The sequence below is a fragment of the Solanum pennellii genome, chromosome 12 (assembly GCF_001406875.1).
Source record: "Solanum pennellii chromosome 12, SPENNV200".
Lineage (NCBI taxonomy): Eukaryota > Viridiplantae > Streptophyta > Magnoliopsida > Solanales > Solanaceae > Solanum > Solanum pennellii.
In genome coordinates, this window is record NC_028648.1 from 82,523,779 (window position 1) to 82,538,439 (window position 14,661).

Here is a 14,661-nt window from a genome sequence, read left to right on the forward strand (position 1 = left end):
TTCCAAAAGTAAACAAAAAACTACCTTATTTATCAAGAAAATATTTTCTAAAAACACCATTTTCCTTCGTACCAAACACACTTTCAATAACGATTTAATCAATATCACATAAATCAAAACGGAGCGAGTATACGTTTCCGAACTAAACGACCCCTCAATTAAGGTGTAAATGAATTATCTAAGAAAGGAAAAAAAAAATAATCTTCCTTCTTTCTAAATATTGACTGTTACAATCCTTATCTTTTTTTGTTATCATCCAAACACTGCCTTACGTCATTGTTCACGTTTTCTTCACGACACCTCTCTCCCTCATAAATATCACTTCTCTCTCGACAAATTCATCTCTCTTCGATCATATTCCCATTTCCCGACCGTAAATTTCACCGGAATTTTCAATTTCCGAGCAGAAAAATGAGTAAGAGTAGCAATCCAAAAGGAAGAACTACGATTGAAGTTGGAGCTGATGGAGTTGCCGTCATTACAATTATCAATCCTCCAGTCAATTCTCTCGCGTTAGATGGTACGTTAAAAGCGCTTTTGTAGATCTCACTGATCTCATATTATCAATATTTTTCACTCGTATCTGCAAATTATTGATGGATTTGTTAAAGTAGTTGAACTATTAATCAATCCTCTGAATGATGCGAGGTAAAATTACGAAGTTATATTTTCTGTCGGTGGATAGAGTTGTTAGGTATTGGTGGAATTAGTTGAGGTACGCACAGACTGGCTTGGACATCACTCTTACAGAAAAATAGGATCAATTCTTAAAATGTTAATTGGCTTTAGTAGGTCAAATGGAAACATATCATTTATTATGTCATAGTTTAGCTTAGTTTGCGATGAGGCGTGATTGAATGCTTCAAATGTCTATTTGTAGTTCTCTTTGTTCAAATGATCATGAATATATATGATTTATAGGTGTGTAATTCTACCGGTTGGGTTTGAGGATAGTAGAGTTTTATGCAGACCTTACTCCTATCTTAATGTGAGAAACTGTTTGAGTAACGCATATCAAAGCCAGTAGAAAAGAAAAATACAGAATCAAAGAGGATATAGTAAATCATAAGAAAAATATCACCTAACCTTTGTAGGAAAAGAACAGTAACAACATCCAAATAACGGAATGGCTGAAGCAATAGAAACAATAGGTAGTAACATGAATCGATAACTATGAGAAAAATGCTACTATTCTTGGTAAGGAAGGAGAAACATGTATAGTGTACCAAACTACCATCAAACCTAGCCCGGATAAAAGTTAGATAACACTCAATTACCTAATAACCTTCTCCTCTAATCCGCGACCTCCATGCACAGACATATTACAAGAATTATGCAATGTTTTCATCCATATGCTATACGATGTGCCTTGCACTTGGTAGTTTCCTTTAAGCTTGGCTGCCAGTTCTTCTGCTTAGTGTTGATTGAGGGAGTTCTTTGTATGGAAGCATGTGCGAAGATCTATTAATGATCTATTGCTAGTGTTATAAGATATGTGTTTTAGAATGGAATGACTATATATGATTTTTATAGTTGATCTAACTAATTTTGGATTAGCGGAGTTGATTAACATTTGCGTTATACAACATATTATAAATTGTTGATATTGGTAGATGTAACTATTTGAAAGTTACTAAAGCTGCCACTTCTTGTGTTTAATTTTGGAAAAGAGGTCAGCATAACTGTATAAGAAAAGCTTGTCTTTTCCTTAAAATGTAGCTCCGTGATTTTCCAAATTTGATGCTCAATACTTTGATCAATAATTCATTTTGATACTATTGCAATTTCTTTTCAGTGCTGTATAGCTTGAAAGAGAACTACGATCAGGCCTTAAGAAGGGATGATGTGAAAGCAATTGTTGTGATAGGTAAATGCCAAGAGATCACAGTCTCTTCATATATCCAATTTGGTGAAATATTAACCTTGAATGTGTAAACATTTACAGGCGCAAATGGCAAGTTCTCTGGTGGTTTTGATATCAGTGCCTTTGGTAAACTGCAGGGAGGAACAGGTATACATTTCTGTTTTGCTTATTTTCTATTATATGGTGCTGCAAGAGTTTTCTTAGCTAACTTCAGTATGCTCACAGTAGAATCACCAAAGCCTGGGTTTATATCAGTGGAGATCCTGACAGACACCGTTGAAGGTGAGCCTTTAGGGTTTTGATCTTCTTACTTAAAGCTTTTGGTGCAGTTGAAAACGTGTCTATATTTGCTGATTTATATTTGATGTTAGCTGCAAGAAAACCTTCTGTGGCGGCAATTGATGGTCTGGCTCTAGGTGGAGGACTAGAAGTTGCAATGGTATATACAAGTTATATTTCTCTACATCTTATCCTGTTAATCAGTTGCTGACTCCTTATATGTTAAAATCAGGCTTGTCATGCACGAATTTCTACTCCCAATGCACAACTTGGATTGCCAGAACTTCAACTTGGTATACTTCCAGGGTTTGGAGGTAAGCAAGCTTGTCTGTATGCTTAAATTGTTATTTTCTCTTTATTTATTTTTTCTGAATTTACCATCAGCTTTGGGTGACCGGTTTTTTCACTTCCTATCAATCAAAGCTTGTATATCGTTGTTTATGAGTGAGAGCATTGTGCCTTATATGAGTTTCACTCTTAATTTCTAATAAAACTATGGGGAATAATATAAACATGTATGACCTTTTTCCAATTAAAACTTCGTGACCGTTTTTTTCACTTCCTATCAATCAAAGCTTGTATATCGTTGTTTATGAGTGAGAGCATTGTGCCTTATATGAGTTTCACTCTTAATTTCTAATAAAACTTTGGGGAATAATATAAACATGTATGACCTTTTTCCAATTAAAACTTCTTCATAGGCTAAAAAGGTATGTATGACCTTTTTCATTAGGCTAAAAAAGTAATATTGCGAGAAGCACTTATAAATCATCATTACAAAAATATTGAAAAAGAACATGAATGCTATCAGCTTTTACCAAATCCTATTTTATGAATCGTGAATTTCTGTTTTCTTTTCAAAGGAAGTTGTAAAAGCTGAAATTCAGTATGTTCAAGCGCATTACCTAACCTTAATGTCCAACTCCAGTTATCTTTACATAAATGGTAATTTAAACATCTAAGTGCTACGTAAAGGATGTTTTTTATTAAAATATTTCCCTGATAAAAAAACACGTAAACCGTTGCTTCAACCCCTTGATCATTATTAGTTTATGGAGAATACACCTTGGAATGTGTAATTTCTAAACCTTCTCCTTTTAAAAGTTTAATCATCTCCAATGTTTGTTGTGTTCATTAAAAGAAGTCCATCCTCTGAGACCCAATTTATCCATTTAAAAAGGTTTATTCATTTAAAAATTCATACCCAATTTATCCAAGCATACTTATATCAGATACTAGTAAGGCATGAATACATGGTCACACCCAGGGTGTAGCCTAGTGGTTAATGGAGTCAGAGGAGAACCATGGCGTCTAGAGTCAAACTACACTAGGTCAGTTCTTCTCATTCGCCTAATCCTTTGTGGGTAGTATTACCTGGTACATGTGCTAATAGGAGGTAGCTGGTACCTCGTGGAATAGCCAAGGCGCGAGCAAGCTGTTCTGGAGACCATCATTATCTAAAGGGAGAAAATGAAACACGTGAGTAATTGGCCTTGAATTTGGTGTGTTTTCTTCATAGACTGGTGCAAGACACGTTCTCATAGTCAACACTAGTAAAGTCTTAGTTTTGTAAGACTAGTAAATATCATAACCTGGTTCACCATCCTTGAGGAGCATATAAATTTATTGGGGTCTGTGAAGATAATCAAATTTTTTTTGTAGAGATAGTCTAAGAAGTTAATAAATATGAAAACAGTGTCTCCTACTACGAAACTGTGCGCATGCTGCATGGTTTCATGGAAAAAACTGGTTATCATCACAGGACATGCAGAAATCTAATGAACCATGTACTGAAGCTAATTGCTCATGTGCTTAAAACAAGCTCACTTATGTCTTAAATTAATATATAAGGGAACATTTTATATTTTAGGTACCTTATGTCTAGATTAAGCGGTATTCAAATTATTAAAAGTCCGATGTAATCGCTAGCAAAACTTTAATAAATCCTGGAACTCCCTTTTTAAAAAGTTTATTTATTTATTTTGTTGGTAATCCTTGGATCCAAAGCATATGATCCTTATCATAAGCAGTACTCATACCACTTTGCTCTAAAATCCAATACCATATTTCTTCCTTTATCTCATTTTATCTGCACTATTCAGGTACTCAGCGCCTCCCCCGCCTCGTAGGTCTTGCTAAGTCCCTTGAAATGATGCTAGTAAGCTGCCATTTGCTTTAAGTTATGAGTCCATATTTTTGGCGCTATGGTTGCTTCTGACCCTCTTGCTCTAATATATCAATCTAGACATCAAAGCCTGTTAAAGGAGAGGAAGCTGTTAATCTGGGCCTTGTTGACGCTGTAGTTCCATCAAACCAATTATTGGATACTGCTCGTAAGTGGGCTCTTGATATTTTGGAGTGCAGAAAGCCTTGGGTTGCCAGTCTTCACAAAACTGACAAGATAGAACCTCTTGGTGAGGCTAGGGAAATATTAAAGTTTGCAAGAGTTCAAACTCGCAGACAGGCTCCTAACCTCCAGCATCCCTTAGTTGTCATTGATGTTGTTGAAGAGGGTATAGCGTCTGGCCCACGTGCAGGGCTTTGGAAGGTTTAGTTCTGGCTCTATTCCTCTTGTGCTTTGGGGTTAATTTTGTAACTTGTATTGTCTAAAATATTGTTGGTATTTGCAGGAGGCTGAAGTATTCCAAAGTCTTCTACATTCCGACACCTGCAAGGCCTTGGTCAACGTTTTCTTTGCTCAGCGTGCAACCACAAAGGTTAATGAGTTAAATACTTTACTTAGAAATTATTGTCGTATATTTCAACCTGATTGTAAATAGCATTTCAAAAATTTTAGTTTGTTTTCATATTCCTTTTAATAAAACTCGGTGTTTATTTTGAGTTCATATTGATCTGAGGAGAACCTCTAGTCTTTGTAATGCTATAATGGACCCAATTCCTGGAAACTGTAAACTTATTCAACATAGATAACTTTGTATGTTTGCTATACCAAACATAATCAAAGCTATGTTTTATTCCAGAAATTAGTTCAGACTTCGCAATTTCATTGTCTGTATATGTACACCAGTTGTATTCTTAATTGAATATGTGAGGCTATGATGATTGATTATTGCATAAGTTGATACTTATTAATATTAAACAATGAAATCTGAACGATTTGCGTGTCAAACAGTTTGTGATATTGTTCATCCTTGTCAGTCTTCAACTCTAACCTCTTGATTCTTCCTACTCCTTTCATCACACAAGCAGGTTCCAGGGGTGACTGACTTAGGATTAAAACCGCGACGCATAAAAAAGGTCGCAATTCTTGGAGGAGGTTTAATGGGTTCTGGAATTGCGACTGCACTGCTTCTTAGTAACTACCCGGTGATCTTGAAAGAAGTTAATGACAAATTCCTACAGGCTGGGTTGGGTAGAGTAAAAGGTAAAACCATTGTCTTGCTTTGATATGATCGGCTTATACTTGTTATGGCTCTCGACTAATACAATAATTTAATTTCTCAGCCAATTTGCAAAGTAGTGTCAAGAAAGGGAAAATGAGTCCAGAGAAGTTTGAAAAAACTCTCTCCCTACTCAAGGGTGCTCTGGATTATGAAGATTTTAGAGACGTGGACATGGTCATTGAGGTCAGTATTCTCATTATAGGATAAACTCTCTGATTTTCCTTGGTATCTTACTTTGCCTTGCTCTTAATATGTGTGACAGGCTGTCATCGAGAATGTATCTCTAAAGCAGCAAATATTTGCAGATCTTGAGAAGTACTGCCCTCCACATTGCATTCTAGGAAGTAACACTTCTACGATTGACTTGAATTTGATTGGGGAAAAGACCAAATCTCAAGATCGTATTATTGGAGCTCACTTTTTCAGGTAATATTTTCTGGAACTGTGAATTTTTTTTGTTGCACTTCTCTTGATAGTTCTGTCGAATTGATCGATTGGTGGGTGGTGCAGTCCGGCTCATGTGATGCCATTGTTGGAAATCGTCCGCACCCAGAAGACATCGCCCCAAGTAATTGTTGACTTGCTTGATGTTGGCAAGAAGATAAGGAAAACCCCTGTAGTGGTTGGGAACTGCACTGGTTTTGCTGTGAACAGAATGTTCTTTCCTTACACCCAAGCTGCCCTTTTGCTAGTTGAACGTGGAGCGGACGTCTTTCGCATAGATAGGGTCATTACGAAATTTGGCATGCCAATGGGCCCCTTCAGGTAAAAAGAAAACAGTGCTGTTGGGTTAGATATGCATGGCTGTTAAGTTGCCCTGGCTTTAAAGGTTTGGTTTACCATGTGCAGATTATGTGATCTTGTTGGTTTTGGTGTTGCAATTGCCACTGGTGGGCAATTTGTGATGAATTTCCCGGAGAGAACTTACAAATCAATGTTGATACCGCTCATGCAAGAAGATAAAAGGGCTGGTATGTTTCCTATATTTTGAAATGCCGGTCAGATTGTTTAGTGAAAAACACAATTTGAAACATTTATGAATGGACATTTGATACACTTTCTGTAGGTGAAACTACTCGGAGAGGGTTTTATGTGTATGACGACAGACGTAAAGCGAGCCCAGATACAGAAATAAAGAAATATATTGAGAAGGCAAGAGAGATGTCTGGTGTTACCATTGACCCTAAGGTTTCTCTCTCTCCCTCCTCATTGTTGACTAATACTACTCTTGAGACTATTTTCAGTAATTCACTCTGCTTTTACTCAATTGTTTTGAACTCGACAGATGGAAAAACTCTCGGACAAGGATATCATAGAAATGATTTTCTTCCCTGTGGTAAATGAAGCATGCAGAGTGCTTGCAGAAGGCATAGCGGTCAAATCTTCAGATCTTGACATTTCCGCTATTATGGGCATGGGATTCCCTCCTTACAGGTTTCTTTCAGAAACATTTTTCTGTTTGTCAATAAAACAAATCTCCCCAAAGTGAACTCTGTCCCAGGAACATGTAAAAAGAGACTTGATTCTACTAAGAAAAGTTTTCTTGTTTAATAAGAAAGATTTGTCTACTTTCTTTGCCAGAGGAGGGATCATATTCTGGGCAGACACTCTTGGATCCAAATACATCTGTTCACGATTGGATGAGTGGTCAAGAATGTATGGAGACTTTTTCAAGCCTTGTTCCTACCTAGCTGAAAGAGCTTCCAAGGGGGCTCCTCTGGTGAGTGTTTTGAGTTCTATTATTGTTATATGTTCCGGGATTCATGTGGGTTTTGAAATGTTTGAGCCAATCTCATAGACCTCTTTGTAGTGTTTCGTTTAGATCTCCTACTTAATTCTGTCACAGCAGCTGTAAGTATCAACCCTTTGTTCTATTATTCTACAACCGAGTGGATGTGTCTTGTTTCCTTTGTTGGCTTAGTGGACTAGGTTACCGTTTGCTGTCTGCAGCACATACTAGACTGCAGCTCAGATCAGCCATGAGGCCATCATTTTCATTGACACACATCCTTCGCTGTTGAATACAAGGTCACATTAGTAGTCACGTAAAAGCACTAATATGTTATCACTAGATGATCCTGAATACTGTGGGGACTAGCGAGTGTTATAATCATTAGCAACTGGACGTCAGTCACATTAGTAGTCACGTAAAAGCACTATATGTTATCACTAGATGATCCTGAATACTGTGGGGACTAGCGAGTGATAATCATTAGCAACTGGACGTCAGTAACCAGATGTATCAAATGCGGTGTACCAAAAGAAGAACATCTCATCATTAGACTATAGAGATAGCTTAGTGGTAAAGACCCTAATCTATAAACACTAGGTTCGGAGTTCGGGTTATTAGTGTAATGAAGTGGAACGAACCACGTTTGAGTTTCTGGGTAACGGGGTTTGGGTGTAAAACTTTCCATATAAAGAAGGCGAAATGGTCTGGTGATTTATTAAATTTGTATCAGTTTGTATTATGAACTCTTCTACTTACTCATTTGTCATTTGGATCCTTAAACTCAACTAAAATGTGATTTTAAAGCTCCTTCAACCATGTGTGTACCTCATTCTCCATTATATAATTGACATGTCGTATTCACGTCAGATATATCAACCCTTCTCTCACTCATCTGCTCGAAAATATTTACTGATATATTCATTTTTGTTGTGGTCATTGCAGAATGCTGCAACAGATTCAGCCAAGTCGCGCTTGTAAGATGAGCAATGCTAGTGAGCTTCTTCCACTTCGAAGCTTCGTTATTTCCTTACTCTGGTCAGCTAATAGGATTTGGCAAGGAAGAGTCAATAAGCATATATCATTACAAGTTTGGATCACAAAGTTGAATTATTATTTTGCTCCCCTACTAAATTAATAAATGAGAACATTTATATTGCTTTTAATCGTAATCATAAATTTCATAATGGAAGAATTTGATAAATTATGATATGGAATGTCATTCATCACTTTAATGTAAAAATCATACTAACTTTTAATCGTAATTATAAATCTCATAATGGAAGAATTTGAAAAGTCATGATATGAAAAATCATTCATTACTTTAAGGTAGAAGTCAACTTCAGAATTTAAATTTAAATTTAAAGGGTCATTTTTTAATGCTATTTAAGAATCAACTTATAAAGGTGAAAATTCACAATCGGAAATCGAAGTAGGAAATTGAATAAGAAAATAAGAGAATTAGAAATTGCAAGTGAGGAATGTTTATTATTAAATGTGTTAGAATAAATGATGTTTGTCAAGGAGAACATGGTGAGTATTGACAACCATACTATTTTCGTTCGATCCATCAAATTTCAAGTTAATCATCATATTCTAAAAAATTAATGAAAAATAATCAAATATATTAATACAGAATTCACTACCTCAAAAAGCCCAAATAAACTATGTTTATCACGGTGAGTATTGGTGAGTGTACCATTTCCAATGGATTCACTAAATTTCAAGTTAATCAGAATCTGTTAATTAGATTTTAAAAAAATTTGCATGTACATCAATTAATAGACACAAAATAATCAAATTCATGATCCTAAAACATCAAATTGACATTTGTTATAACAAATCTGGTGAGTCATGAGATTATTTTCGAAAAGCTCACTGAGTTTCAAATCATTCGTATTTATCAATCAAATTCAAAAAAATTATCATGTACATCAAGAAAAAAAAAACCAAATCCTAATTTTATAACTCTAAAACATCAATAATAATAATAATAATAATAATAATAAAGCATTGATCATTAGGTCTCTCTCCATATAAATAAAATAATATTGAGTGGTGATAACAAGTCAACAACATTTTACAAATCTTGCATCGTGTGGAAGCAAGATGGTCCATGCTATATGAAACAGCTGTTGGTTTTGAGTGTCAGATTCATCATGTACATCTTAATATTATACTAAAACACAAAAGACAAACGAATTAAAGATTGAAAATATTTTGAAAAATATACATGTTATTAACTTACTCAAACTTCGATAAATCATATTTTTATGAATTAATTTTACTGTCGAAACACATGCATACGTTAAGAAACAGATCATATAATCTTTCAATCAGGAATATCATGAGACAGCATTCACACGAGGAATTTGAACCCAAAATTTTGATTTTGTATCAAAAATATTAGATTTAAATAATTTCAATATTACTACTCTAGGTCCACTGATGGACATATACACTACATAGCCTTTTTTTACTGTATAATATATTTTAACACGTTAAAAAAATATTATTTTCTAATAATCATCTCAAAATATTTTTACTCGTATATTATATTTGATATAATATGATATATGGACTATATTATATTCATTTAACTCCCTAACTCATCCAAAACACTTCTAAACGTTGGATATGTCTCTTTGATGTATAACAAGACTGACAATTTAATAAAAATAACTAGGGTATCCTATGTTTTCATATTGTTTATGGTAATATTAATATATTTTTTCTTGAACTATCTTATTATTTTGTTACAATTATAATTTTATTTATGTATGTTATGCATATATTTTGTATTCGCTTCTTTATTTTTGTTATTTTTAAAAAAATATTTTACAATATTTTTATCTAAATCGAAGATTTATCAAAAATAATTACGATATTATATTGAATATTTTAAATTATAGAGCCTAGTCAGGATTCCATGTGCTTTTGGGGAGTAACATTTTCTCCTTGCTTCAATGCCACAACTCTTCTATTTTTGCACTCACTTTACACCACCTTTGTCCGTTTGACCATATTTGTGCTTCTCCAGTTTCTCTCCATATTTCTCTTTTTTTATTTATACTATAATATACAAGCTTAATCCTGTGTAAATATAGATCAATCCATTGAAGTTGAGCTCTAGAAGTGGTTTTCAACATTATATGCATCAAAAATAGAAACTAAAGCATATAACAGAGTGTGTGTGTGTGTGTTTTGTCAGCTGGGGTTTATCAAGATTCAGTTTTTGCCCCCATTTTCACTGTGTGTGTATGTTTTGTTAAGTGGGGTCTATCAAGATTCAATATTTCCCCCATTTTCATAGTCAACTAGGCTTTATCAAGATTCAATATTTTTTATTATTTTCACAGTGTGTGCATTTGTGTGTGTTTTGTCAGCTGGGATTTATCAAGATTCAATCTTGTTGCTTCATTCTAATAGTGTGTGCATTGTCAACTGGGGTTTATCAAGATACAATTTTTCCCCATTTCATAGTGTGTGTGTGTGTTTTGTCAGGTGAGGTTTATCAAGATTCAATCTTTTCCCCTTTTCATAGGTGTGTTTTGTCAACTAGGCTTTAAAAAGATTCAATCTTTTCCCCCTTTTCATAGGTGTGTTTTGTCATCTAGGTTTTGACAAGTTTCAATCTTTTTTCCATTTTCACAGTGTGTGCATTTGTGTGTGTTTCATCAACTGGGTTCTATCAATATTTAATCTTTTCCCCCTTTTCATAGTGTGTCTGTTTTGTCAACTGGTGCTTATCAAGATTCAGTTTTTTTTTTTTACTTCATTTTGACAGTAGGTGTGTGTTTTGTCATCTGGGGTTTATCAAGATTCAATTTTTTCCCCATTTTTTGCTGTGAAAATGGTAATGGAAGGGATTAAAGAAGATATAGGTGATGGGAATATGCAATGTATGAATCATCCTTATAAAAACAGTTCCCCAGGTGGGATCTGTGCTTTTTGCCTTCAAGAAAAACTTGGAAAGTTGGTTTCTTCCTCTTTTTCTTCTTCCATTTTCCCTTCTTCTTCCTCCTCTAGTTCAAGATCTGATTCTGTAGCTACTTCTTCCACTACTACGACAACCCTACAAGTCCCAACAACTATAAAAAACACCACTGATTGTGTGAACTATCATCCTTATGAAAACAATATTAGGAAATCAAAAATGCATTTTTTGAAGAAGGGTAGTAATAGTAATGTTAATGATAATATGGCAAGTTCTGGTTCAGATTCTGGCATTGTTTTTAAGAGAAGTAAGTCAACTACAACCCCAAGAAATCATTTGCATTTCTTGGAAGCTAATGAAAGTGAAGATTATGGTCCTCACAGAAAAGGGTTCTGGTCTTTTCTTCATTACTCATCCTCAAAGCATTATTCTTCCACAGGTAAAAAAGCTTCGTCTCGTTTAAAAGTTTAAGTTGTTTGATAGAAGTATTATGTTTATTTACTTAATCATATCCTTAACACGCCCCTTATGTACTGGTCTTATTCTTTTTCATGGACTAAGCATGTGGAAATTATCTGACTCTTACCTCTTGTTAGAACATAGATTTTGAAGTTGAAATTTGAAACTTTTAAGTTTTTGAAACTTGAAGTTGTGTTTGAACATTCATTTTGCTTGGAGAAAAATTGAACACTAGCTTTATATAATGTCTCCTGTTAGTTGAGTGAGCTAAATCTTGCCTTTAGAAGTAGTTGGAATGATTCTTTTGGGACAAACTTAGACTAGTGACTAAATGGGGATATAATTTAAAGAATGGACTAAAAAATGGTCATTTAAGGAAATGTCCTTGGAAATTCATTTTGACAAAATGGTGGTTGATGAGCTTTGGTCATAAGAGTTTGGTCTGCTTTGTTATCAGGTTGAAGTGTGTAATACTTTTATCTGATCGTTTAAGTTGATAAAGAAATGTAAATTCTTTTCAATAAGTCGATGACAATGAGACTCAAAAACCGGACTTCTTTCTTTTCCTCTCTATTAGTATTGTGTAACCAACCATCTTATCAGTTATCATTTATAACATTTTTATTTACTTAATTACGTCTTCAACAGGATCATCTATGAATAGTTCTAAAACATCAAGGGAGAAGAAGAAAGAAGAGGTTGTTGTAGTGGAAGAGAATGAGAGTCCTAATGAGACTTCATTTAACAATAAAGTAGCAAGATCAAGATCTGTTGGTTGTGGAAGTAGGAGTTTCTCAGGTGATTTATTTGAAAAAATCTCGACAGGTTTTGGAGATTGCACATTAAGAAGAATCGAGTCACAAAGAGAAAGCAAACCAAGATTTTCATCTGTTCATCATAAAGAAAGAGTCAACTGTGGTGGCATATTATCATATTTGGTTTCTTCTGAAGTAAATAATCTGAACGGAAAATCCCATCATATTGCTAATGGAAGAAGCAAGAATTGGGGATGGGCATTAGCAAGTCCAATGAGAGCTTTTAGCAAAACATCATCAAGTGTGAAAAGAGAAGATTCAAATTCAAATGATAACAAGAATGCTACTCCAAACTTGGATGCAATTCCTTCTCTGTTGACAGTTAGCAGCTAGAAAGAAACTTCTTTTAATCTAATTTAAGTGAAAGACGCTAACGTTTTGAGCAGGCGGGGATTGGAGCTATTGATCCAGAAAGAATGAGGCGTTGAAGCCGTAAGATTGATTTGATTCCTCCAAGCTACTACTACTACTGATACTACTACACAGATTTGGATTATAATCTTGTGTAGAAACTATGTTTATGTTTTGTCAACTAATTTCTCTGATTCATCACTGTTTATTAGAGCTCTTCCTTCTTTTTTTTGGTCATGTTGTAAGGTGGATGTTGATTTCTCATAATTATCACTTTTGTATGGCAATGTAGAATGATGATGATTGAGTTGAATTCAAATCTTTTGTAGTTTTTGGGCATAGAGATGATTAAAGAATGGGTTCTCTTCTTTTTGTTTGATCAATTGTTTGTAATGATTTTCAATTAGAGCAATTCCAATCAAATCATGTATTTCCTTCTTTGTTGTACATGAAGACATAATTTTGTACAACTCTTATAACAATTCGTGTATGGTCAGCTTGTGTTCATCTCGATTGTTTTGTTGAGTACTTTATCTCACAAAATACTTGCTATCATAGGCAAATTCATGATTTAACTACAACTCATTCTATTTATTGGTTTCAAAATTTAGTATTATATTTACTTAGTATGAACTTGTAGGCTATATTTTGCCTCTGCTTATTATCTCGCGCTAACAAAGATATCGAATAACTCTTTTAACCGAAGTATCCAACAATTTTTTTGTTTGAATAGGAATTGAAGTTCTGATCTCTATATTTTTTCGTTCCATTTATTGATCAATAAGCCACACCTATAAATTCTTTTCCATACCAAACTTCCAAATCTTGATTGACAATGATGTGAGTAAAGGGAATCATAATAATTAAAGTATATTTTTGTTATGAAATTTTGGAACCCTTTTTACATCTAAATGTCTCTATCTAGGAGTCTCATGACTAGTTTATATGCCTACTTTTCTAGTTGGCCAAAAAGCTAGAAGCCAAAAAGCCAATAGATCTATAAAGAACAAGTTACTCACTCATGTGCAAGAATTGGTGGACACAACTAATCATGTTTTAAAAAAGGTTTATTTTAGAATAATCTTCAAGTCTTTAAGATCCAAGTCAAAATAGTATCACATGTTTGGTAGATGGAAAACACATGCCAAAAAGGTTTTAAATCAAGGGGGCATATGACAATTGACACCTAACACTAACTTAACTAAGCATACATGCTAGAATTTCATGTGTAACTTAGTGTTGGTTAGGATATTTTATCACATAAAAGTCATTTTTCTATAATTATTTTAACTAGGTTTTCTGTTCACACTCAATTTTTGATTTAGCCTTTGTCACATAAAATGACTTCACGAAATAATTTTCAATCATTATGTTATATTGTTCGAATCCTTTAGAAATATCGTGATATGTACACAACAACAATATATCAATATAGTTTCATAAATGAGATTCGAGAAAAGTAATATGTACACAAACGTTATCTTAAGATAGAGAGATTGTCTCTCATATATCCGAAACGTAATAATAGAGTGACCATTTGGACAATGAACTTGATCTAAAATGGTAGGGTAAAAGTCTGACTTTTTGGCTTACTGTTATGTCTACCTCATATATTGATTATTATTTGTTTGCTTATATAGCAAACCATTTTTTGGGTGATCCGGATTCCGACGTCAAAAATGCCAAATTTTTTCGTGGACGTCCGTCAAGAGCTTGTCTATGCATCCGGTTGGCCATCACGGCCCGTCCGACCCATTTGGAAGGTCAAACGAGCCCCGAAGCGAGCACACCCCTCATTTCGACGATTTTCGTGTGCTATAGCA

General features: G+C 34.3%; 2 protein-coding genes across 3 annotated transcripts; both read left to right on the top strand.

Annotated features, from left to right (window-relative positions):
- Positions 1 to 299: 299 nt before the first annotated feature.
- LOC107007290 (glyoxysomal fatty acid beta-oxidation multifunctional protein MFP-a) lies at positions 300 to 8,561 on the top strand. Of its 2 annotated transcripts, none has more exons than XM_015205847.2 (18): positions 300 to 520; positions 1,796 to 1,867; positions 1,946 to 2,011; positions 2,090 to 2,146; positions 2,236 to 2,303; positions 2,376 to 2,457; positions 4,246 to 4,301; positions 4,389 to 4,691; positions 4,774 to 4,860; positions 5,354 to 5,528; positions 5,609 to 5,730; positions 5,810 to 5,973; positions 6,058 to 6,312; positions 6,397 to 6,518; positions 6,614 to 6,735; positions 6,833 to 6,981; positions 7,129 to 7,267; positions 8,222 to 8,561. In XM_015205847.2, the coding sequence occupies exons 1-18, from the start codon at positions 412 to 414 to the stop codon at positions 8,255 to 8,257; spliced, it is 2,184 nt and encodes a 727-aa protein (XP_015061333.1). In that variant the 5' UTR covers positions 300 to 411; the 3' UTR covers positions 8,258 to 8,561. The 2 variants fall into 2 exon arrangements, with proteins under 2 accessions (XP_015061333.1, XP_015061334.1); XM_015205848.2 differs by having other exon boundaries at positions 2,093 to 2,146.
- A 1,627-nt stretch (positions 8,562 to 10,188) lies between these two features.
- LOC107005719 (uncharacterized protein DDB_G0271670-like) lies at positions 10,189 to 13,217 on the top strand. The gene is made up of 2 exons (XM_015204366.2): positions 10,189 to 11,652; positions 12,321 to 13,217. The coding sequence occupies exons 1-2, from the start codon at positions 11,130 to 11,132 to the stop codon at positions 12,818 to 12,820; spliced, it is 1,023 nt and encodes a 340-aa protein (XP_015059852.1). The 5' UTR covers positions 10,189 to 11,129; the 3' UTR covers positions 12,821 to 13,217.
- The last annotated feature ends 1,444 nt before the right edge of the window (positions 13,218 to 14,661 follow it).